Raw genomic sequence first — 26,694 nt, 5'->3', positions numbered from 1 at the left:
CACAAAACCAAATCAACACAGCAGGCTAGAGCACACATTGCAATAAACAATCCTCTCATCACATATCTAGTCAAAAACTACTGCCTGATCAAGCACAGCACCCCTACAGATCACCACCACTGACATCTGGACTAACCATCGGAACGAATCAGACTATTATATTTGGGATATAATTGGTTCTTTCACTGTATTTAACTCTGGCCAAGCTCCACTTTGTAACATTTTGGTTTCTCCACCTGACTTAACTGTACCCAAGCTTCTGTTGCCGGAATAGCAACAGAATAGCTTATCTTGCAGGAGAAAAAAAAAAAAAAAAAGAGAGAGAGAAAAAAATCTCTATCTGAAGGGAAAATGCACACATTAATGTGAACATTAGCACAATATCTTAAGTGAAGACAGATCAATCCCAACAAAAAACCCCAAACATTCCTGTCAGAAATCTGAGCTATCTGCATATAAAAGTCTTGGTAACACTTCCATATTCTTTACCCAGCTCTCTTAGACTGAAGAAAAGCCAAGAAACCAGCGCTATAAGGCTTCTCACTAATGAATAAGCTACCCTATCAACCTCACATGTATCTTGTGAACTTCCTCTTTATGCTCCAGAAAGGTCTTAAGTATCACTGCTTTAATGATGGATTTTACTTTACTCATAAAAAGCAGAACCTCTCATATTCTGCTCTATTTTCAAACTGATGTCACTAATCACGGTTGTTATTCCACCGCCAATAATCTGCATTCAAACTGAACAGGAATTCAGTGGTACGAGTTTGCCTCAGCTTCCTGCAATTATTTGGAATGACTGTATCCATGAGAACAACCCTTTTCCACACTGGTTTACTCTAAGACTGAGCCTCTCTCATTTTTTATCAGGTATCCATGCATATACATTCTGCTTTGGTATTTCCAGATCTTTTCTTCAGACTAAGTCCAAACTACTGCCTTACTTCACAACCACAAGCTCCTACAAACCACCTCAAGCACTTCTACAACCATAGCAACCAAACAGGAAACCAAACATGGAAGAAATTACCAAACTTTACTTGCAGATTTTTTTTGAAGGAGATTTAGTATTTTACCACTGAAATGTACATGCCACTTTGAATTTGCGGTTCCATAAGAATTTATATTAAATGAGAAAGGCAGAATAAATTCCAACATGTGTATCCTCTACACTGAAAAATGGTCAATGCAAGAGTACTACAGTGATGGCCCTTAAAATGCTTGTTACATACAATTAAACAAGAACTGCCACATTTTTTCCCTTAACTATACAGCAATGCCTAATAATGCAGCAATAGCAATTAATCCAGCAGTTTAACTGCTATCTGGAGGCAATCAGGTTTACAAAAAGAATGCATATGAAGTGTTCTGAGTTTGGAAACAGATTATACAAGCATTAATAAATATACTAATTAACAGATAAGAACCTCTCTGTTGAAAAAGCACCTAAATCCAAATGATCAGTAAGAACCTGAAGCATTATTCTCAAGATGAGGTTAATTTAATGACTGTAGGAAAGAAGAAGTGGTTCTTCTACACTGAATCCATGCCATTATACAGCTTCTGAAGTAAAAAGATGAACAGTCGTGGCACTTCACAAGTAGGTAAACACCAGAAATGGACTGCAGTTCAGTATTACAAGTTTGGTAGTTAAGTTTGCTAGGCAAGAAAAATAAGCACACATTACAAACCCTCAGCTCCTAAGATTTTAAGAAATCAGGAAGATATCCAGAAACTAAGGCAGGAGATTTCTGAACCCTGAGATCCTTGAAGAGAACAGGCCATGTAAGCTTCCCCTCCAGTCTGAAAAGGAACCGAGGGTTTGCATCACTAAGGAATGGCCAGTTTCTGTGTTGGCCAATTTCTGTGTTGTCATCAAAATGACACATCGCTCCTCTTCTGTCTCTTCACTGGAGGTGACTGATTTTCAGAAAGTCAAGAAATCTCAAAAGTACGAGAAGAGTAAAAGCTGAGCTAGCAGAAGAATGGTCACTTGAAATAGAAATATATTACAAGAATTTCACAAAGGGCTAATGTAGCAGCACTAAAAAAAACCACAGTGTACAGACTTCTGTTATGAAGGATGGAGAGCAGTTGTGAAGAAAAAAGAAATTCATGTTGCCTTTTTAAACAACACAAGGCAGTTTGTAACAGATGAATTTGAAAAGAAATAAAATTAAGTCCCTGTCAAAGAATGAGAATAGAAGTCTTGCTGAAAAACTTAATATCAGCGATAGGACACTTCTGGCATTGAATTTACACACTCAGATGAATGCCAGACAGCTTTAATGAGAAAGTGGCTGAAGTGTCTGCCTGAACGAAATCAACATCCCAGCATGAATCTGTCATCTGGTAGAAACAGATGTACTGGTATATTTATCCCAGCATGTCAGTTCTTCTACTCAAACCTCGATACCAGAGTATATTAAACTAGAAAGGAAATTATATCTTTAGGGTCTCATAACATTCTGCCATGGTATACAACCCAATTTTATCTAAAACCGGAAGATTTCTGGCAGGCAAATAAAAAGTTTTTCTACACTACTATTCAAATATCATGATCAATAAAACTCTTAAGCAAACAAGAATTTAAGCTCAATTGGATGGGTGCAGACCAAGCCACACACACCCCATTCCACAAGTTACACCTCTCTCTATCCCAGGATAATATAGTGTTTGAAACTTCCCTCTTAGCTCTAAATCAAGACATTAAGGAATACACAACTGCTTAAACGACAGCTGCAGAAGAATTTTTATTCAGAAATAAGTGGACACAATGCACAAGTGCACCACATGCAAATGGACATGAAACAAAGAGGTTCAAGTCAGGATAATCAACGCTTGCATTTGCTTCTTTTTTTTTTGATTCAACAGTGTCCTGTGTTTACAGATGAATTTTGTATTTTTATATATGCTGTGATACAATTTATGTAACTACAATAATACACAGCATTTACGTAACAGTGCAAAAAAGCAAAACAAAACATGGCACCAAGAAGGCTTTTCCTCCACAAAGAGCTGTGAACACTTGTCTGTCACCAAGATAAATAATACACAATTAACCATACAGAAATTGCATAAATATGCCTTTTAGTGAAAATCCAGCAGTTATTATGGATACTTTAAAAGGTACTATCCACATTAAAAAGTCAGTTACACAGCAAACCTTTTCACTCATATGAGGACATTGTGACCACCTGCTTCCCCCTCTTCAAGGGTCCATGAATACCATAGTTAGTGGAGCAACCATTTTTATGGCTGTAGGACATACTGTGCACAGAATATGCTTCAGCTAAAATGAGAAGGTAAATACCACAAAAAAAATCAAAATATTTTCACTAGGGTACAATTATTATTTTTTAATATTAAAAATTTACACAGGAATAGAGACCCAAATTCTCTCTCATCAATTAGGAAAACAATGCAACAGCTTAATGAGATTTACAGACTGAAACATACTGTTTTTCTCTGTAAAAGCAATACACTAACAAGCCTGAAATATAGTAAACTCGAAAAATTCAAGTGAGGCTACTTTATTAAAACTAAAATTCTTACTTTGATCCTTAACTTGACTATTATCAATATTCTTTGGCTTTCAATATAACCAAAGAAGGTAATAAAGTAGAAACGTGGTAAACACTAATAACAAGATTACACTAGCCCAAGTTACTTCATTTTAACAGCAGTATCTCAATAACCACTCATTAACAAAAATACATTTCTTGCAATATTACATTATTGGTTACTAGTGCTTGTGTAATAATGAAATCTTAGTATCCCTGTTCTACTTGCCATAAAAAACTAGGGGTGATACCATTCTGGACTTATATTATAAATATCATGTATAAGTAGTATATTTGACTACTTGAAGTCACAAAGGGTATTCCATTCGTCCTTATGAAACTAGACTTGAATACCATGAACTATACGAAGAAATAAAGAAAAAACAGATTAGAAGATCTAATCCCGGTAAAAATAAAAAGCACTTACTCATCCTCAGTACAGATCAGCACTTCAGTTCTAGTTAGTGCTTAGTTCTGTATTTCATAAAATCCTTGCCTTGGTCTTATACAGTCAATTATCATCTCAGTTAATATATACAAATTAGAACTCAAATATATGGCTAAAACCCCTCTCCTTTTTTTCTAACTGAAGCCATAAAATAAAGGAATCAAAACTTTCAGAGCATCTCCATTTTCAAGTTTTTACAAAAACCAGGGAATCGACATAACCATTAATAGGGGCCAGCTTTCAAAACCAGATGACCCAAAATTAACCAGTGTCAAAAGCATATATGGATTTGGCTTAATTTAACATATTGAACCTGGAAACTGGACTCTTAAGGAAAAAAATCCTCACCCCTATCAGTCAATAGCTAACTCCCTCAGGTAACAAGGCCAAGTCTTTATCCTCTAAATGATTAAACATGGGTTGCTCCACAAGCCTATTGCATTTGCATCCCTGACTTTACCATTCCCATGATAGGACCTGATGTTTAATTACCTATAAAACTTGTGACAAATCTACTAAAACATAGATGGAATTCAAAGTTAGAAAACTGAGAATTCAAAGTATTTCCCATTCACTAAACTGCTACAAATCTACACTGCTACTACTGCAAATAGCTTTGGTCAAAGACAGATATCACCCATTTCACATTGTTTATGCAGTTCCACAACTTCTCTTTTGGTTGGCTGCTTTGCAAAAACCACAAGATTACATACTAATTGATGATGATAATTAAGGTTTGCTCAATTCCACAGTAAATTTAATTCCAAGTTTATCTTAAAAATATCCAAAAGTGAGTGAAAAAATGGGAAGTTATACATTTATGACTGGTTTAATGGGCTTGTCAATAACTGAGACAGCTTATTTAGTTTTTCTATGAAGCAATCTCTTCATACAAAGCAAGTTGTTCACTACTGTTAACTTAAAAGGTAATATATTTCCCAAATACTCTATGATACCACTAAAAGAGTTAAATTCTATATCAGATTTATCAAGGCAGCATTACAAAAACAGTAAGATGGAAACCAAAGGGTAAAACAAGAAATTAACTACATGATCTTATTTCACTTACAATTTCAAAGTTTCATATTGCAGGTTAAAATACAGTAACTAGTTACCATTTAAGATAATAAAGCTAGTTCTAATTAAAACAAATTGCTAAAGTATTGATATTATTTATAAGCCATAGAGCTTATACTCAACATTTCTAGGTGAAAACTGCATCCATTTTGTCCATGCTGTAAGTTGCAAAAGTTTGTGAGCTTTTCTGAATGTTTTTGCAGTACATAAACCTTTAAAGAAAAAAGTTAACAAGGCAAATACACAATACACTAACAAACAGTATTAAACTAATGCTGAAGAGTGTGTGGATTGCTGTTTTGCACTTGATGTTGCTTTTGCATTGTTTTCTATATTTATTCACCAGTGCAAGGTGTAGATTTCTTGTAAAAAATAACTACATGCTGAATAAAGTGTACAGTTCGGGGTCATCTGACAGAAGCATGATAAATATTTTAACATATCAGATATAAGTGCAATACTTATGTAGCACAATGGTATCATTTAAAGAAAATAAACTTTACTGCTAGACATGCTAAGCATCTTAGGTTTCATTACAGTTAAACATGTCTAGCTGTCATTATTATTTTGATCATGTGTCTGCTGTTTTGACTTTTCTTTCTGAAATTAGTACCTATGTTTACCAATCTAAGTTAGTCAGCTACACACACAACAATCAACAACAAAAAAAAATACCTCACTTACTCTATTTGCGCACCATGAGCCACAAGGGCACTTATGGAATCCATACTACCAGACCGTGCTGCTTTATGAATAGGAGTTTCACCAACATAATCCTGCAAAGACAAACTACATTTTGTCAAGCATAATCTTTTTAAAAATTAAAATCTTGTAATTACATTACTGACTTTAATTAAGAAAGCAGATATATATAAAAGCAGCATTTATTACTAGCTAGCAAAGACATCAGGTACTTTATCATTACTTTAAAGTCTGTGGTTGGCTGTCAGGTACATTAGGCATTTAGCAAGAAATAATGCTAAAGGCATTTAACTCACATGGTAAGCCTTATCCAATAACTAGGCAATCAGCAGACTCATATTCAGCAAAACTGGTTAACCCTCCCAACATATACCACCATAACACATTACTTATTCTAACACCTTCACTTCCTGGCACTTTTGTTCCCCAATACATTGGGCTGAGCAAGTCCTCTTGAACCTGAGAGCAGCAAGGCTGAATCTGTGGGACTGTGCTGCTTTCAGATCTTGCTGACACACTGACTCAGTCCTTGAGTGTTGCACCATCAGTACTCGGCAGGAGAGGAGCACATACACAGAGCTCTGCTGTAACAGAGGTGTGCCCCGTGTTTATAGGACAGGCCAGATCTCTCCCAACTCAAACACATTGATTCACATCCTATATACTTGTCTTTTTAAATTTTCTTTGTCCATTCATACTCCATTATTATTAACCAGCACATCCAATAATTTAATTTTTTTGCATAATGTGCAAACATACACGGGGTAGTATATTGCTTTTCAAGCAACTCCTCCCCACTAGCTGTCTTAGGTAACAGAGAGAATCTACATCTATTTTACAAATCCAAGCAAGCAGCAGGTAAATTCATGCATCATGATCTACAGGCTGTAGAGGAAATTCAGTACTTGCAATTAACCATCAGTATTAAGAATCACAAAGAATCTGTAATGAAACATTGCCTTGGAGTACAAGTAAATGTTGTTACTAGTTTGTTAATGTGATTCAGTCCTCAACACTTCCAGTGTAGCAACGGTTTTTTTTTGTTTCATTTTCTTCCCCCTTCTCTTTCTCTCCAAACTTTTGATGGACTTCACTAGTCTGTTCCAGATATTAAACATGTTCTAACTGTATGTGCCTCAGTTTAGTTTCCCTGTTCCTTTTATTAAAATATCAACACTAGCTACTAAATTTAACACAGCACCTTTACTGATTCACCAGTGTTTACACACAACCTATCTCCGCACTTCATCTCTACTTGAAATGTGAATATATTCAAAATGTTATCTTATCATACTACCTAGAAGCTACTAAGTGTCCTAAATTGTCTGCCAAGCTTTTGAGAAATTTAATCCTATCTTTTAGACCATGTAAGTATAACTTGAAAGTGAATTTTGGATTATGAGGTATGTATTCTCAATTTTCTACTTGACAATTTTATTTCATGGTAAAATATCTTTACAAGAAGTTACAAATTCACTGAGGGTAAACCAGCTTACCAGTGCTTAAGACATATATTCAACCAAACACTGAACTACCTAGCCACCCAGGAGGGAACAATAATGGCACCAAAGTTTACTTTCTTATAAACTAAGGAAAATTGTTGAGGCTGACAAAGTTTGGAGACAGAAAAGAGCAGCAAATGCCTTAGAGATTAGAAAAGGGCTTTACAGCCTTTCTTCCAAAGTGGATGCCATCAGCTGATGAATAGAAGACTGCTTTCCAATGAAGTTTATGCAATTTTTTCTATTTATAACTCTCCCTGAAGTAACAGGAACAGAGAGAAGTTTAAGAGAGGATACAATTTTGTTAACTATCATACATGGAAATTCATTTGACACTAATTTATCCAGAAAAAAATTCTTTGTGTAATAAATTTTTTAATCATAGAAGCTGTCTTCAATTCATCATTCTGTTACAGTTTCCTCCCCTCCCCCCTTTTGTTAAAGTGGTGAAAGTATAGAAAGTAAGTGATTTGCCTCTTTTGGTTAGCATTCGTATCTACAAGGTCAACCCTAAGTTAAAAGATAATAACTCAATATGAAGCTCAGTTTAGGGTTAGTTGGCCATGCATATGACAAAGATAACAAAATCTCCCTAGCCCATAAACCTGGCACACTGCCCACAGTAGGACCTAGAGAACTAAATTATGATGTCTTGCTGTGGGGAAACACAAAAAGGATGAGAGAAGACCTTTGCAAAAGGACTCCTTAACACTGCATTAGAAGAATGAGCTAAGCTTATAGCAGCTACCACTTCCATCACCAAACAGAAGAGGTTAGTATTTCAGAAGAGAATATATATCTTGAGAAGGGCTGCTTTTAATCACTGGCCCAGGAAAGCATGTGCCTAAAGCTAAGGAGTTCAGAAAATACTTAGAAAATGCCAGAATACATAGATTTAGATTTTTATGGCATTCCTTTTAATTACAGCACTTAAATTTCAGTCACCATTACTATCATGTTGCTTTGAAATTCTCTTAAGGGGCCAAATATATTTGCACTGAAACAGTTTCCTAGCTCCCCTCAGAAATTCTCTCTGGATTATGAGCTAGACTGAAAGGAAAAAAAAAATATCCCACTGAAAGATGGCTTTTAAATTTACTTATTTTTCAATGCATCCAAAACCATGCATACAGAAAAAACAAAAAGTACTCCGAATCGCAGAACAGTTCTGTTTTGATTCAACAACTGGAATGAATGTGACCAACAGAAAAACAAAGTAACATTTTTTTCCAAGAAGCTTCTGAGAGCTCTTCAGGGTCTAGCCCGCCAACACATTTTCATGTGTAAGATACCTCTTCCCTATCCCTTTTTAGCTATGTGGAGCAAAGGAAGTTATTTTATTTTGAGAGGATCTACAAATTCCTGATTATCCTTGATAACACCTCATAATCCTTTAAATTGTTCACACTTCCCATCTGTGCTTGTGCCTTTTGTAGTAATATGCCAGGAAAGGAAGCATCAATAACTTGTACTGGCCTTTCACAACTAGAGCAGAACTTGTCCCTCTGTTGCAACACTGCACCAACAGCCCAAACTTGTCTCACAATCTAGAGGACGCATTATAAATAAATTAGTAGAAACTCAAATTAAGTATCATTAATTTAGCATTCAATATAATACATTTGATTGCTTCTGTGGCTACTAAATATTTTCTGCTCAGTGCTCTCGAAGAAATGGCAAAAAATTCGTGAAGCATCACAGACACATTTAGTTTTTGCAACTCACTGCTGAATGCCTTCCTCCTACCCCTTGGAAAGAATGGCTACCCCTTTCACACAGACAAGGGCAGTCCTCTCTAGCTTGGGGTCATGACTAGATTACCTTTGACTTCTATTCCATTTTACTGAATAAACATCTAGCTTCCTTTCTTATTCTCTTTTTATTTATGTGGCTGAAGAGTCTTTTTCTTTTTGGCTTTAATCAGTAAATCTATCTCAGCTTGATTAATCAGTTTGCAGTTCCTCACTATGCTGCTTAACCTCAAAAGACATTTCCTCTACTGATTAAAGACTCTGCTCAAACTCCCTTCCAAGGCCTCTTTCATGCATGGGTATTTTTTCAATTCAGTCTAAAGCAATTTTTTACTCTGTCTGTCTTTTTGGGACCCCAAGTTCTGTTGGCTTGAGGATAGTCCAGTTGAATTCAGAGTACATTTCCTATTTCATTCTCCAACTTCCAAGTCCCTGGATATGATTCAATTGATTTCACTCACTGGTACCTTTACATTCCTTCCATTTATCAAAAAAACAGAACAAAACAAAAACAACCCAAAAAAACCCCCAAAAGACAAAACAACACAGCCAAAACAACAACAACAAAACAACCCAAAACAAAAAAAAAAAACCCCAAACACCCAACCAAAACCAACTTACTTACAGGTATTTATTTTTAAGATAAAAAGCTCCCACACACATTTACACTGAAAGCTTTGAACTGTGTGTACTGTTTTGGCTGGGACAGTTAATTTTCTTCATAGCACCTGGTAAGATGTTTTGGATTTGTGACCAGCAAAGTGTTTTTAATACACCAATGTTCTAGCTAGGAGTGTGCTGGGATGTGGCACAGCTGGAACCACTGACCCAAATGGACCAGAGGATTATCCCATACCATATGACATCATGCTCAGCAAGTAAAACTGGGGCAGGGGGAGAAGTTTGCCAGGATGTTTCCTTTTTTACCTCTTAAACTGTCTTTCAACCCCTGAGTTCTCACACTTCCCTTCTGATTCTCGCCCTCACCTCACTCGGTGGGGGGAACAAGGAAGTAGCTGTGTGGTACTTACGTGTCTACTGGGGTTAAACCTCAGCACTATGCAAACACTTCCGAAATACTTCTAGTATTGACACCTGACTAAGACACAGAAGCCCTATTTTACTTGATAAGAAATATAAACGAACTCCATTCCTTAACTCAACTGACTGAATTTCAAGCTCTATTACATGATCACATTTCCAAACACTACTCATTTCTTACATTTCTTAGAACCAGTACCCTAACCCTTTCAGAAGCTAGGAAGTAGAAACTAAAGAACACTGAGTACTTTTCCTCCTTTGCTAAAAAGGCTTTTGAGAGCACATGAGAACTGATGGAATCTTTTGATCTGGATTTAGTCCTAATTGTTGATTAAAATAAAAACTGTAATACACTAAAAGTATGTTTTCTTCCTCCCCACCAAGGTTATCAGCCTGTTCACAGTTCTTGCTACTATGGGCAGTCTAACCATCCTAAAACTATCTGCCACCACTGCCAGGTGATGGTAACTGCATGAATAATAAGTTGCATCCCCTGCAAGGGTGCAGTATTTCTTTTCCCTCCTCTTTATGACAGGCCACACAACACTTATTTTGGCCAATCAACAAAGGCAACATACAATAGAAATGTTTAATAGCCTGAGGCTAGAGCGGAAATATACTTAAATGAAGTTAATAGTTTTCTAAATCAGAAAGTACTTGTTATTATCTGACATTAATATGTACAACAGACCAGAACCAATCTGTGTTGTGACAAGGATAAACATCAGAAAAAAATCCTCAGGAAAAGTAGCAGGATAATTGCTTTGCACTGTTACAGTGAACTAGAGCAGGCAGGCAGCCAAATGCAGGTCCTGAGTCACATTACTAAGAACTATTAGCAGGCACTGCCCGCTGAGGTAAAAAAAAAAAGAAAAATCAGAAACAGTACAACACTCTCTTGAATCCACTGCTGGGTAGAAACAGAGAGACCATTGCTTGGCACGTCATCTTTCCTCCTGTGCATTTCTATATGGCAATCCTGGGGGGAAAGAACTGCCCACTGATGAGAGAGAGATATGATTCTAGCCAGCACATACAGTTATATAAGAGGGCTGGGCATCACAGGATATACTCACAGAATTTATTTGGGGAGCAAAGTACAGTTGGGACAAGCAGTTTTCAGCATTTGTCCTTCACTGCTGTTGCCTGAGAAGTGTCCTGGGCAACTGTCACCAGCAACGAGATAAGACATTTTAAAGTTTTCCTAAACTTCAGGGCAGGCAGCATGAGCTACAATACAATACCTCAGGGCAGATATGAGAAAGCATGCATGCAAATTCTACTGAGTACCGGAGGTTTACAGTAAAACTGAGAGACTTGAGTGGATTCCTTTTCAGAAGCTATCCTTTTCTTTTTCCAGAAGTGAAGGGTTAGTCTGTAGCCAATGACCAGAAGTCAGTTTGGAAGGAAAAGTTTACTAGTTTAAATATCAAGCATTCCCAGATCTTTCTCAGCATGTGTTTTGTATCCAGTGTCCATGGAACACTTGTCCTCACACAAGCATTAGCCAGTGACTATGTCTGTTTGGAGTACAGCATCAGTCAGCGAGCTGGAAGGAATAAACAAAATACACATCAGGAAATAGTGCTCCAAAAGCTCAAAAGTGTGGGTGGAAGCCCTAGATGATCACCTAAAAGTGCTGGCAAGTTAAATAAGGAACCGAGGTCATTTAAGGAGTTCATATCAAACAAGAACAGTAGAATTTGACTGCAATTCAATAAACAGCTGAGGGAAGTAGGGAGAGCAAAGCATGCACTGTGCTTTACATAGCCATTTATGAAACATTCCAACTATCTGTGGGATAAGTTTTCTGCTTTAGTTATCACCAAGGCACACTGCCTAGCTTTCAGTGCCTGTGCATTTGAAAATTGATGTGTGACTGACCAGTTGCATCCTAAGAACTTAAGAGACTATTTTGTTTCCACTACCATTTCAATTAACCAGAGGTATCTTATTTTATCACTGAACTGAGTCTAAAATATCTCTTGTAGTATGTTCAATTAGTATTTTGTGGGGACAAAAAAAAGTTACTACATTCATGTGTAACTTGAGCCTACCATGAAATACATACACAGCACTCACAGTGTCAACCCTCAGTGTACCCATCTATATTTGTATCTGTGGTCTATCATTACCTGCCCTTAGAAGTCTATAGGATACTATCACCACTATCTGAAAACTTGACAATGTGGAGGACCATTTGCTCTGGCAACAAGCCATCAACATAGACTCCTGAGTCACTGGCTTGCCTTAGTGACTTCTTTAAGCTGGATGAGTCTCCTGCCCATTTTTAACACTGCATATTATACTCCTTCTGCTTTCTTTTAGTCATCTGCATGCTGCCCTCAGCCCATGGAGAGACCTCTCCACACTCTTCTCCTCTTCTTCTGGGAGCTAGCTGCTACTTTCTTCTTTGCTACAACCTCCCTCATCTACTACATGTGATTTTTTCCCCCTCATCATGTTCCAGGACATCAAGCTTGTTCTTCAACTCCATTTCAACCTCACTGGTCAGTTCTTCTCTTTATCCTCATAGCTGGAAACTTTCATTCTTCTCATTCATTCACTTTCATTCATTCTTCTCTTCTCATTTAGCAGTTATTTGTGTATCTTTATTCTGTGCATGCCATGTTTCCTCTCTAATCACCGTTTCTTTACATTCTTACCTGGTCTCCAGATGCATTTATAGTTCTTGTATTTTCTCTTCTGAAGATTCTACCACTATGCAGCAATAACTTATTGCATAAGTTACTTTTGTCAGGTATCAAGGAGAAGATGCGATCTATAGCCTCTGCATCCAGTCACCTTCATTGTTTCTACAATTCTCCTGGTGTCTCACAGCTGTTCTCAATGCACCAGACTTCTTTTCTGAAAACTCAACACAAACTTCCCCATTTCTTATTTTTGCACAGCTTAAAAAAAAAAAGAACCAAACTCTAGAAATGCAAATGTTTAAGTTCTTCAGCAGACTTAGCTTAACTCTACTGCATAGAAAACACAGTCTGGCCCTTAAATATTTTAAGGAAAGTATGATGCAAGGTTTAACAGGCCAGACATTTTATGGAACCTGTGCTTTATCACAGCTTTTAATAACAGCATATGCTGTAGTATTAATTACTCTCATAGAATATTAAAAATACTTTTGATTACCATTAAAAAGGACGTTATGTATGCCCAGCATACACAACAGATTCATTCAGTACTTCAAACATTTTCTTCAAAAACATGATAGATTTTAAGCATTGATTCTGTTACTGTACCAGAGTACAACAGTCCTTTGCAGGAATTTTGCTATATTAATGCACTCTCTGCTACCAAATAAATTACATACAGTAAAACTAATGAAAATTATAGTAAAAAGAAAGCAAAAAAATTTTTTTTAATCACCCATTCTTAGTAAAGTACATGTTTCTGATCTGTTTTCAGAAAGTTACTAGAAAAGCTTTAGAAATAATCTAAAAGGAAAACATAAAACCAGATGCACCTTGAAATAAATCAAGGCAGACCTTACTAGTTATATGTACGAGTAAATCATGAAGCACCACAAAGGTCTCATGGCTCTGTGGGTAACTGTAAATTTTTCAATTCTTAGCATATTTAGTAAGCATTGTGCTCCTCACCAGTCTTTTTCGTGCCCCTACAGCAGCACTACAATATCAGAGTATTTGCTAATGCTGCCAACACCAAAGCAACATTACCATTTTGTTCAAGAAGTAGCGAGATGTCAATTCCTAAAACAAATGTCCTCAAAACCCCTAGGGGCTTAAAGAACATTTATTAGTCCTATCTCTACTGCCATGTAAAATGTCTATAACTGATCATTAAGTTATCTGACTTCAGCTGATGTCAAAAAGAAAGTGTCTGTATGTTAATGTAAGGATCATACATGTCATAAAAAGGGATCAAGACACTCCTTCCAAAACTATATGCATACGTGAAATAAACATGAATCCATACCTGTTTGTTTATGTTGGCCCCCACTTGAATCAACCAATTCAGGCACTGTGGATGTCCTCCAAAAGCAGCAATGTGGGCTGGTGTTTGAGCAAAACGTGTTGTACTGGCATTTACTGAAGCTCCAGCTCTTACTAACTGCATTAGGCACTCCAGCTTTAAAGACATGAGGGAAAATAAAACCAAAAATGTTACACAGATGTGCTATGACAATTAGCATGTGCTAAATAAATATATAAAACCTAAAAAAGCTAAACTTTCTAGTAAGACCACATAAATGAAAAACAAGACAGAATATGAAATCTGGGATTTCCTCCCTCCTCCTTCACTTTTCCCTCATTTAGTCATAGACTATACCCGAAAAGCACTTAATTCTCACCTCCAAAACTGAATTTCACCTTTATTTTCAGGAAAGAGGAAAACAGGACATAAGTACTTCAATCCTAACTACAAGAGATATCCAATTCACTTTTGTTAAGAGGGTGGGAGGGCAGGAAAGAAAGAGAGGGGGTTGTGATCCAGCAAACATGATACTAACCAGGTATTATTAGATAACATTTGCAAAAAAAAAAAAGTGTTCTTAGGAGATACATAGATGCACTCATACTCGCAGGAGAGTTTACAGAAAGCTAAATCAGAAGAACATAAGATTTTTCATTTCATTAATGTATTCCTGGAGTGACAGAAGATTGGTAAAGAAAAGTAATACTTAACAATATCTATAATATGCTAAATCTATAAAAGGAATAAATTAATTTCAACACTTTCTTGTTATTACTGATGAGGAACTGATCAAAACAAAACAGGTTGCATGTTTGTGGCAATAAAAGCCCTTTTTGTTGTAAAAAATTGCATTATTTTGTCAAACTATATTCCACCTTTTTTTTCTAACATACTAACCAGAAGTGTCAGATAACCAGATACTATTTTTAAATGTTCATAACTTCTCATTTGTAGAAACTAGGCAAACCACAGCTACGATGACCTCAACTTTCAAAAATAGTCAAAACAACACTTCTTTCCTGTCACACAGTAACATTGTCTTCTTGCTCACAGGAAAAGGAACTGACTACACTGAAATAAACAATTTAGTCTAGGCATCCATTTATTGCGGGTAGAAAACAAATATCACTGCACACAAATGCAACAGCGAAACAAAGACCCTCACACTGGCTCAGGCATTGGTCCACATGTAACAAATCTATGGGTCTCTCAGTGTCTCAGTTACAGAAAACATCAGCCACACCACAGCTGTGGAATAGCCTGTCCATAAAGGGACAATTAAAAATCATCTGAATGTAGGCTGGCAGCTTGACTCAGATAGAAGCATCAACACCAGGATTATAACATTCTTCTCTGCTGCTGTATGTCAGCCTTTCTTTCTCCCTCTCTCAATCTGTAAATTCCTGATCTTGCTGAATTATACACATGAGATAAAAGTACCAACCACTGTAATAAAGTATTTTATATTAGTTTTGCAAACACATTGTGAACTTCATTTGTTTCCTTCCCCCACATAATTCAAACAAACATATATGAACCTTGTCCTTCTCGATATGCAGAAGTAATTTTTTTGGACTGTAATGGAGTTAAGGCTGGAGACAGTTGTACCATGAACTCACTAACTGCATGAAGTAAAGGTGAGGACACCTGGAATGTTGCATATTAATGATTCTAGCTCCATAAACATCAACATTTCCAAAGCACCTTTTCAAAAGAAAACAAACACTTTTGTTGGAAAAAAGAATTACATCAAATAACTGGTGTAAGAAAAATTTTAAGTTTAAAATTTATTTTAAACTCCAACACTAGACTACTGTACTACATTTTGTATTTGCCAATATTAGACTTTCCTTGATGTTCACGTTCGCACCTGTAATATTGCTGTCAATCTTTAGTGATTATTAATTAAATTGTAACATTGTAATTATTAATAAGTCATGTGAAAGAAACCACCTCTCCAGCTACAGCAAGAGGTTCATCTGTGGTAACTGAAAGCAAATATAAATTTCAGCCAGTTTATAGAACAATAGACTTTTAATAGAGTTAATTTGAAAACACTTCCAGACAAGGATTACAACTTCAGGAAAGAATAATATTTCCTGCACAGGCACTGGGCTGAAAGAATTCCGTAATTAGACAGGCATTACCAGCCCATCAACAAAAACACAGAAACTGATTCACCAGCACTATCCTGCACTGTTTAAATCTGTTTTATAAGATGGCTACACACTATGATTATCCCTACAACTTCATTTTTAAACACTGGTTTTTCTTTTTCTTTGCATACTCTGACTTTAGAGTCATAGGGCTTTAACAATGAATACAACATTTCATCCCATTAAAAGCTTGAGTATGGATCTTCTGTATCATGTCTGTCAGAAAAACCTGCTTCTTCCAACATTATGGGAGAATGAGGTGAATTACATCCATGAACAGGAAAAGTCAACATGACAAAAAACAGTATCTCATTTGATCATTTATGCTTGAGATCAGGACACACAAGTCCACTTTCATCAAATAACCTAAATTTAATACAGTGGATATTTTCCAACCTAAAGCAGAGGTTAAATTGATTTAGTAAAGAAAGACAGGCCGCCACATAGGCCACAACACTGGCAAAAATACCAAGGAAGAGACAGGCATTTTTATCTCTACTACTTTTGTTCCAAAAGAGACAGACTATATTTACTACTGTTTTGGTTCCTATAACGTAAACAATCAAATAGCAAAAAACAAAAGCCAGAGAAGAGCACAAGCAAATAGATGTGGTCAGAGAAAATAAAAATTCACATGCAAGTGATTAAAAAGATAATTAAGGTTAGTCCAAAACAAAGTGAATTAAAATTAAGACCAAAATCAATTTTTTTATGCAAGTCCTGTATTTTCTACCTCTCTGGTAGCTTTTTCAGATTGTTAACATTTTTATATTCTGACCCATCTTCTCAGAAATCTATGGAATACCAGGGTAATTTAGGGCATGATATAATTAACTCCAATTAAAATACAGAAACTCTAATGGTAATTAATTTACATCTCAGGAGACAAGCACTTTTCTGCAGTCAGAGAATGTCCTGAAAACGTGAACTCCACCACAGGTACTCAACATAGCAAGTAAATTTGCACTTGCTACTATCTCTAAAAGGAGGTCCATGCTGTCATTAAACACCCAGATATTACAACCAAAAACACAACCCATAATATCTATCACCTCCTATTGACTCTGCTGGTATTTTAAGTATTACTTGTAAGCTGTAGAAGTATGTTTTGGGGTAAGTTATTCAAGAACTCTGTGTTTTCACTTTTGGTCATAAGAGACTCCATTTTTACTGGTACTAGTGTTACATCAGTATTCCCCCCCATAAGCCACCTTTCCTCTTTCACATATTCATTTATAACCAACTCGACCACTGCTACTACTTCCTTACTGAAGCATATCTACAACTGCATGCAAGAATGTAGTTCTACACAGCTTTACTGTAAAATTCTTTTGTACTGCCCTTTGATACAGGGAGGGCCATCTTCCATGTTCAGCCTGTGCCACAGGTAAAAGGAAAGAAACCTCTCTTTGAAGTTCACCAAACCTGGACTCTTGCTGTGTGCACAGGCACACACATGTGTACATGTATGAACTGGCTTAGACTTCACAGCTTAGAGTAGCTCCAGAAAGGACTTCTTCCAGAAGGGAACTAAATCAGTTTTGTCTTTTCAGCCTCCTACAGAGCTGCAGCGAGAACCAATACATGTCTGATGGACCATGTTGCTAAATGGCCCTATATCAGACAGACAGACATGAAGTTCTGTCATCACATAATTTCTTTGAGGAAAAGAAAAAAACCAAACAAGTGAAAATTCCACAAAATCTAGAAAAACAAAGAAGTGAAGAGGAAGAGTCCTGTTCAGTAACTGTCAATGAACAGTTCAAAAATTAACATTTGAAAACTGGGGTACTTTGAGAAACAGAAGAATTCTCCATTTTGTTTAGATGAATGTGAATTTGGGAAACAAAAAAGCCATAAATGTGAATGTAAGACACGCATCTGAGCAGCTCTTGTGTCACTGCTGGCAACACTCTGTTGACTAGTGAAAGGGAAAAGTGTAACTATGCCACATAAACACAAAGCCAGCCAGGTTTGGGATCCAATTACACTACTCTTAACTTTTTCAGTGTGTTGTGCAGTCTTTGGCTCTGAGAAAGGAACACAACTAGACTATAAAGTGTGCAGGTAACTTCCATAAGTTGTTGCCTAGATCTGATGGCTTTCAGGAAAATACATATACACAAAATTCTCTAAAACCTGTTTATGGTCTATGTCACCTTTGCAAGTCTCATTTCATTTGTCAGATTCCCCCCCATACGTAACAATACCACCCATCAAATCTGCCCATACCTAAGAAGGAATATGGCAAATACAAGCACAACATGTTGCAGGCCAACTTGTTCCCTTTGTTTGCTGTTTCTGCAACAGTCTCTTCAACAGAAACTGGAATGCACACAAAAGCTCACACAACCTAGGATGGTTAGCAGAAGGCTGAAGATGCTTACAGGAAAAAACAAAACACATACACTATCCAAAATCTTTATCAAATAATCCAATATCCACTACCTTGCAAAAGCAAGACTGCCAGAAGCTCATACTGAAAAGAAATTCTTACAAGACAGAGAAAGGAAACAGAAGACTGTGAGGCTGATTAGTATCTTTGTATTTTCTACGAGTGTACTTCACAAGGAAAATAAAGGCAATCCACTTTTTTCGGAGTGCAGATTATTAGTTTCTTTCTGAACAGATAAAAGGCTGTTCTACATTTTAGATTTTGTGGGTTTAGGGGTTTTTGTTTGTTTGTTTTAAGCCTGAAGACGACTTAGCTATGCTTCTAAAAGCTTCTCAAAGAAGCAACCGCAGGTAAGATCACATAACATATAGAAACCATCTCTTAATGTCCTTTTATAAACCATGACAACTGCCTAAGTACAGCAATCTTCCTCTTCTGGCACACAACCAGTAAACAAATAGAAGTATATGGGAAATGGGAGGGAGAACAAGAACAAAAGCCCCTCGAATTCTGAACCCAGACAAATCAATGAGGAAAAAATCCAGATCCCAACCCTCTAGGCTGGAATCCTTCATAGTCTGAGATACTCACTGCATCAGAAGCAGGAAACGCATATATAAAAATCAAGAAATTAGAATACCACTCAAGATGTGAAGTTAGTGTAGCTACCTCTTATGTTTCGGTCTTTTCTGCAATGCAACGACGCCAGAGCAGAAAATTCCATACGTGTGAACCGCAATTTATTTTTCCTACTGAAGGCAACAGAAGAGCGCCTTATAGGCACAACAAGCACCTTCTGCCCGAACTCCTAACGAGCCGGTTGTCGTAACACGGGCACCACAACACAGCGGTCTCCAGGTGCGGAGCCTGAGGACGATACGGATCGCGGACAGACCGCGCAGACAAAGCAGAAGCGCCCCGGGAGGGAGGGTCAGCAGGGAAGGAGGATCAGCCGCGGGGCGTGGAAGGGGTCGCGCCGCGGCGGTGCCTCCAGCTCGCACGGCCGGCGACCGCCGGGGGTGTCCGGAGGGGATCAGCTGCTCCTCGTCATTTGCTCCTGGTGCCGGCGGCCCGGGCGCCGTTTGGCAGCCCCGGTGCGAGGCGCGGGGCCGCCGCTGTCACCCAGGAAAGCAGCGGGGAGGGAGAGGTGCGGCTGCCGCCGGCAGTGGGGATGGCATGAGTGATGCGGAGACAGCAGGTGCCGCCAGCCCCGTGACCTGCGCCACCCACGCCTCGCTGACCGCGGGGGCAGGAACGGAGCCAAGGGCCACGGCTGTCCGCTCCCGTCCCGCCCGATTCCCTGAGGAGCGGCAGGAGGCGGCGAGGAAGTGGGGGGGGGGGGCGGGGGGGGGGGGCGGCGGCGCCTCCCAGCACAGCGCGCGCTAAGGGCAAAGATGGCGCCGCGTTGCGCGCGAGCGGGAATCGCGTTCCCTTCCCCTTCTCCTTCCCGTACCCACCCCCGCTCCCGCCGCCGGCTGAGCCCAGCCAGGCCCCACCTTGCCGAAGTGCGCGGCCCAGTGGATGGGCGTCCAGCCATAGAAGGAATCCTCGGCCGCCAGGTCGGAGCGGGGCGAGCTCTGGAGCAGCGCGCACAGGGCGGGCAGGTCCCCATCGCGGCAGGCGCGGTGCAGGGGGAAGCGCAGGGTCAGCAGCTCCTCGCTAGAGAAGCCCGCCTCGGGGCCGGCTCCCAGCGACATGGCGAGCGGGAGAACGGCGAGAGGGAATGGGAAGGAATGGGGGAGGGAGAAGGGGGAAAAGGAGCGGGCGGGCGCGCGCTGCCCCGGCGGGAAGCGGCGACGACTGCGGCTGGCGCGCGCGGCCCCGGCACAAAGGGAGCGGGCGGGGCCGCGCGCGACGCTCCGCCCCCCGGCGGGCGGGGCTGGGGGGCCCTGAGGGAGCCCGGACCGGGGTGGAGGGGTCGGCGCCAGGCGGGGCGCGGTGGGGAGAGTGCGGCCGCCCCCTCCCTCTCTCCCGTGCTCCTTCCTCCTCCGTCGCCTGCTCCTCGTTCTGTCTTTTCTTCCCTCTGTCGGTCGTTCTTCTCTCTCTCTCCTTTCTCTCTCCGCACCCCCTTTCCATCCCTCACCGTTTCCTCCTCTCTTTCTTCTCGCTCCCTCTCCCTCTTTCTCTCTCCTCCCCTCCTTCCCTCCCTCCGCTCCCTCCATTCCGCTCTCCTTCTCTTCCGCTCTGCGCCCGGGTTTTCTGTTGTCCGAGGAGGCAGAGCTGCTCTCGCCGCCGCCTCGGGCCGGTGTGGCCGCAGCGGCCGGGGCAGGGCGGGAGCGGCCCGGGCCCGGCGGGAGCGCTTTGTGCTCCTGCGGCGCCGCGGGTGACAGGGACGGCCCGTGTGTCCGCAAGGAAAAGGTGCCGGCGACAGGGCTGTGCCGCGGCACCGGCCATCGTGGTGTTTGTTCCCGTACACCATGGACGTGCTGTCAAGCCAGCTTCAGCACTCGGAGGTCACTATGGGTTTGTGCTGCTCAGTGGATTGCAAACCAAAGGATAACCCTGTCAGTGTCTGGTTAAAATGACAGTGCCAGATTTTAAATTGCAGCCAGAAACCAGTCCTTGAGTAACGGCTTCACAAAATGCTTAAGAAATTTCTGTTGGTTGCTCCTAATTGTTTTCTGTCCAAAGTATTTGTGAACGACTTTTTCTGACAGTGGTAAAATTTTATTGATGGTAATGAAGAGTAAAATTGTTTAAGTACGCTCATCTGTCCTTGAAAATCACAGAATCACAGAAGCATGGAATGGTTTTGGTTGGAAGGGACCTTCCAACCCCCCCTGCCACACCTTCTACTAGACCAGGTTGCTCATATCTCCATCCAACCCGGCCTTGAACAAGTCCAGGGGTATCCACAACTTCTCTGGGCATCAAGGGATATTCCTTTTTCAGTATACATTATTAAGCAATGCAAGCCAGGAATTATGTTCAGAGGCAAAGAAGGTACAAATAAATTTCTGTTAAAAGTATCAACTAACATAGGCATTTAAAAAGCTTTTCTTTAACATTAGGTTACATTGATCATTAAGGTATTGTGAAATACTTTTTTTCTTAATATAGGACTTCTGACTTCTCAGAAATTGTGTTTCCGTAGGCATTCCTCACATTTATTTGGCTTCTTTGCATTTGGGCATATATAAAGCTGTGTGTGTACAGTATCCAGTGCTCAGAGAGAAGGTTCCAGCACAAAGAAAAACACCTGCACGCAGAAGGAACTGTACCTTGGCTTATAGCCCAGCATGAGACATCCCTCTGACATACACTTCCTGGAGCAAGTACTCTTTTTGTACATATGTTAAATCTTAGAAAAGGAATTGGACAATCAGCATATGGGGCAAATTTTTAGCCTTCAAAAAGGCAATTAAGGAATTCATTCGCTGTGGAAAGGCACTGATACAGAGTGGGTGTTTGGCTGGATTGTATTGCTCTCATGTAGAGAAGGTTCTTTCCAGAAAGCTGTTGGAACAGCAAACCGGTTAAAAGATTTGGCTTAAGATTTTCCTTAGAATATCACAAGGATGGCCTGAGCTAGAATCAGTGGATTTATGCTGTAAAAATCATAGCGAAATGAAACACCTTTTTAGTGTTCTCAAAGTTTTGTTTTGATCTGCACAGTCAAGTAATAACATACAGCTCTCTGTACTTAGGACTAGCAGCACAAGTCTGGTATCAAGAAATTTAACTCTAAATTCATAAAAATAATTAACTTGAAATGTAGCTATATTTTTATAGCTGTATCAAGTCAGAATATGAAGATGGAAATCTTGCTTTCAGAAACTTTTGTTTTAACCTTATGTCTTCTTATTTAAACTGTAGAGGCTTATTTCATTTTTCTTTAAATCTGCACAATGGGAATAATAAAATCCTGTCCTGGGTGGTGGTAAGCAACTCAATTGGTCAAACTGCTTTAGGGTAAAAAACATAACACTGTGATATGAATATGCAGACGAGGGATTTCAACATGAGGCATTACTGCAGCTAATATTTGTATCCCCTATATGTTATTATATATTCACCAAAATAAAATATTGCTTCAGCTTCTAGAATGCTGCCAAGTTATAGGTCTCAGAATAACGTGCAAAGGAGGATGGATTACAAATCAGCCCTTCTATAGATGGTGACACTGAAGCACGGGAAAGCTAAATGCTTTGGCCAGGGGAGGGAGTACTTTCAGCTACAGCAACTTTCAGTTCAGTCCCTTATCCTTTGCTTTACAAAAACGTTCATTTTATGTTGGACCTGGCCTTTGTTTTCACAAGCTCTAAAAGCTCGTCATCCTATATGCACTTCCTATCCTGGGTTATGGGGATTTGTTCCCCATGTACAGGTAGGCAGATGCTAACACCTTATATCTGTATTCCTTGTTTGAGGATTAAATAATGCAGATCCTGTATGATGGAGCAGTTGAAAGAAAAAAGGGAAAAAAAAACCCCAAAAAAACCAAAACAAAACAAAAAACCCCCAAAACAAACCACACAAAACCCAAAAAGAAACGAGGAAAAAGACAAACCAAAACAAAACCCCCCAACCTATACCACAGCTTATGTCACAAAAATGGACCTTACCATGATGTTTGGTCTTAAAGAACAGAGTTTCCCTGTTTAAAAAAAGCAATCTGTTTTTTATAGTGTTGTGTATAAGCACTGACATAGTTGTTCGCATATTATTTATAACTATCATAAAAAGCAATAAAGAATGTGGGTTATAGTGAAGATGAGCAAAACTTGAAGATTCCTGACCTTGAGAAGAGTAAGATATTCAAGATTTGCATGTGTTTTTTATCTTACACAGGGAAATAGAAACTGCCACACCACACAAAAGCAGGGGTCTGGCTAGTGCCCTTACGGACACTGACTTCATTTACCTTCTAGTAATTCCTACAAGATAGACAACTACCACTGCATTCTTTTTGGAAAGGGGGAAAAAGAATGCAGAGAGGGGAAGAGGCTTTAACAATGATGTGCAGGAATTCTGCATGTAGGACTGAACTCTGGTATATCTTGTTTCGTGACTAAATTCTTTGTTATGAGGTCAACCTTTTTTATTTCCATGCTAGTGATCTACACCAAAAGTTCCAAAATAGACAAGCACAGTGTTCTCTATATGAGACTGATTCCTTAATCAGTCTGTAGTTGGCATATGACTTGTGAAATTGCATTTGTTTCTATTTTTTGAAATGTGAATCATTGTCCAGATAAAGGTAAAAACACCTATGTTTTGATATTCTGCATTTCCTTTGACTTCCTTAAAATATTTTGGCAATGGACTTTAAAAGTTAATTAGATTTAATAGAAATAAAATCTTTAACTAGTGTCATATCTTGTGAAACTAAGGATATGGAAATTCTGGTTTTTTTAACATTTCACTTCAATTACATTATAATTTATACTTTTGTACTTCTCTATCATTATTGTGGCTAGATTCTTTACAGAACAAGACAAATCTTAAAGAGATTTTTAACAATCTTGCTGTGCAAAAGATCAGATACATAAAATATAAATCTGTTTTGTAATTCTAGCTTCTTTCTAGATGATAGATTTGGTTTCCCGGACCTGCTATTATGGTCTGTTTGCACATGGCATAATTCAAGAGATTGACAGTCATGGGTTAAACTGTGATTTACAAACTTCTATGAAAAAAATGGGCACAGTAATACATACATACAGGAAGAACATTTTGGTTTTTTAGCATTTTCTGTTTTATATAAAGAAATTTTAGCACTTAATATGTTTTTTAAACTGAAGTCTTTATTGGAATGCAGTAAATAGTATTGTAAATGCTTACAGTATTATTTACTTTAAAAATACGTTCTTGATTTTTTTTTTTTAATTACTCAGAGTTCATGTACTAAACTTAGTAGAACACATTTTTGTATATTTGAAAAAAAGTAGTTATTTGCAGTCCTATTTGCATCAATTTCATCCTCAGTTCTATTCTTGGTCTTTTAAGGGAAGTGAGAAGCTTTGTTTCTGTTTCTGTTGGATCAAGGAGGTAGACTTCATATTTTGTTGGGGTGTTTAACAGAATTAAATTTCTCCTGAGAGAGAAACAGCAAAAGACACAGAAGAGCTTATAGGCAAAGTGGAGTGCAAGAAGAGATTGACTTTATTTTAACTAAGTTTGCTTTTATGTTCTCTTTTGGCTAATGGCACAGAAATAAAATGGTCTGTAAATGAGGACGTCTTGAATATTCACTAGTCTAACAAGCATATATTTAAAAATTAAACATGTTATTTTAAACACGTGGTTTGTGAAAAAGGGCTTGCTGGGTTACTTAGCTGTAATGTACTTGTCTTCTCTGTGCCACTCCGATACAAATAAATTATATTTGCCCATTTTTCTTTTCAGACAGGTTGAATATGGAGCATTTTGTAATAACAAGTACTGAACAAAGTCAGGGTTTTGTTTGTAAAATACTGTAGAATTTAATCAAATACAGAATTCATTCATATTGCTCTATTCTTGCTGTAGCGAGCTTACACTGGTTAACACTTAGGGCTTTATTTAGTTGCCCATACATACATATCTAGTGCTATTTGAGATGCCCAAGAGTATTTGTCCCTGGTGTCAGCTGCTGCTGCAGAACAGGATCAGTTTACACAAGTTCTCTGTTGTGCCTGGACAGAGCTGACAGATATCTTGAGAGTCTGAAGGCTTCTTAGGCTAACACTTATCCATAAATGTTATTTGAATTTATGTGCCCAGTCACATAAGGAGTTCCTCAAATTTTGTCTGGTCCTGAATCCCATAAAACCTCTTGTCTTTGGAGGAGGTTGTCACAGAGTCGCTGTCCACATCCTACATTATACCTGAATCTACTGCTGGGTCTGTGGGTCATTGTAGTAGCTGCTTGTGTTTCATTTTGTTTTCCTGTCTTTGAGGGTGATTCTCCAAAAGGACAAACTTATTCAGATGTTATTAATCTTCCTTTTTTCATTTTTTTTCCCCAAACCTCTCAGTGAACTGTGATGAAAATATGACATTTCTTTAGATGCCATGATTTTTTTTTTAGCAATGGTGGGAACTGTCCATCATTTTTCTAGTGTAAATAGAAACTGACTCATAATTTTCAGGGAGTAGTTCAAAGATTAGAATTACTTCCTATTTTTGGTTAAATTAAACCACAGCTGAGTGGTGCACCACTTGAAGTATGTTGTTCTTATCTAGATTTTTGGCTGTCTTCACCTTTCTTGAGCAAAGACCAAGTGTTCTATTTAAATCACTCCTAAAACAAAATTGGAAATAAACACCTTTTTTTTTTTTTCAGATGGAAATTATTGGGTAAAACAGCTGAAACATTTTGTAAAAATTAATTTCATAAACTTAGAAACATTGGTGCTCAAGTGCTAAAACTGAGTGTGTATAGTATGTGAGGCCTCTGGAGGTACAAAAATCAGAAAATTAATAGCAGCAGTAGCTGCGAACATGGAAAAAAAAGTCATGAGTGGAAAAACAGTAAACTGAAAGTCCTTTATCCTCCTTTCCAGTCCTCAGTTCTCAGAGTTTTGTCTGGCAAGAAAAGCAGGGAATCTGTCTGACTTTCAAATAATTACTGATGTATTACTCTGTTGTAGGCTAGTAGCGAAGAGCAGCTGTGCCCTGTAGACAGAGCCAACTTCTCCCTTTCCCATCCCCCATTTCTAACTGCCTTCCCTGGAGAAAGCAATCTCACTGTTAAATAAACTAGGGTTGGGTTGCAAGACAAACCAAGAGTTCATTGGGAAAATATTTACTCATGCGTAAAGAAGCCCTTTTAAAAAACTTTGCTGCTTAGGAAACGATGCGATTTCGTCGGTAATAAATAAAAACAGATTTGTTGCACTACAGTTGTAAAGCTGCCATCTTTTATGAGCCTGGGAAGAGTGACCTTTTTCATCATAGGGCTTTGTCAATTCTGCCTCCGTGCAACTCTTCTCCATACATATGAATCTGGGCCATGCTCAGCTGAGAGGTCTAGTCCTTAAAAGATAAGGGAGTTTATTATAGTTGTTGGCTTTTGACAAACTACCTTTTTTTCCCCCACATTCCTTATCAGTTTTAACTGAAAATTAACATTTCTTGAGTGGCAAAATACCAGTATTGTGATTAAAAACAGTACT

The 26,694-nt window shown here is 38.7% G+C and overlaps 1 protein-coding gene across 2 annotated transcripts in view; it reads right to left on the bottom strand.

Moving 5' to 3' along the window:
• Positions 1–20,407, bottom strand: part of ANKRD10 (ankyrin repeat domain 10) — a 37,535-nt gene extending 17,128 nt beyond the window's left edge. The window contains exons 1-3 of one of the 2 annotated variants that reach the window (XM_032100551.1): positions 20,092–20,407; positions 14,045–14,197; positions 5,776–5,867 (exon numbers count right to left, since the gene is read on the bottom strand). In XM_032100551.1, coding sequence (XP_031956442.1) covers positions 5,776–5,867; positions 14,045–14,197; positions 20,092–20,292 — 446 coding nt within the window. In that variant the 5' untranslated portion in view covers positions 20,293–20,407. The remainder of the gene's footprint in view (positions 1–5,775; positions 5,868–14,044; positions 14,198–20,091) is intronic. The other variant, XM_032100550.1, reaches the window with a different exon arrangement.
• Positions 20,408–26,694: the final 6,287 nt, after the last annotated feature.

Source organism: Corvus moneduloides, chromosome 2 (genome assembly GCF_009650955.1).
Source record: "Corvus moneduloides isolate bCorMon1 chromosome 2, bCorMon1.pri, whole genome shotgun sequence".
Lineage (NCBI taxonomy): Eukaryota > Metazoa > Chordata > Aves > Passeriformes > Corvidae > Corvus > Corvus moneduloides.
This window is presented reverse-complemented; position numbering and strand designations above follow the sequence as displayed.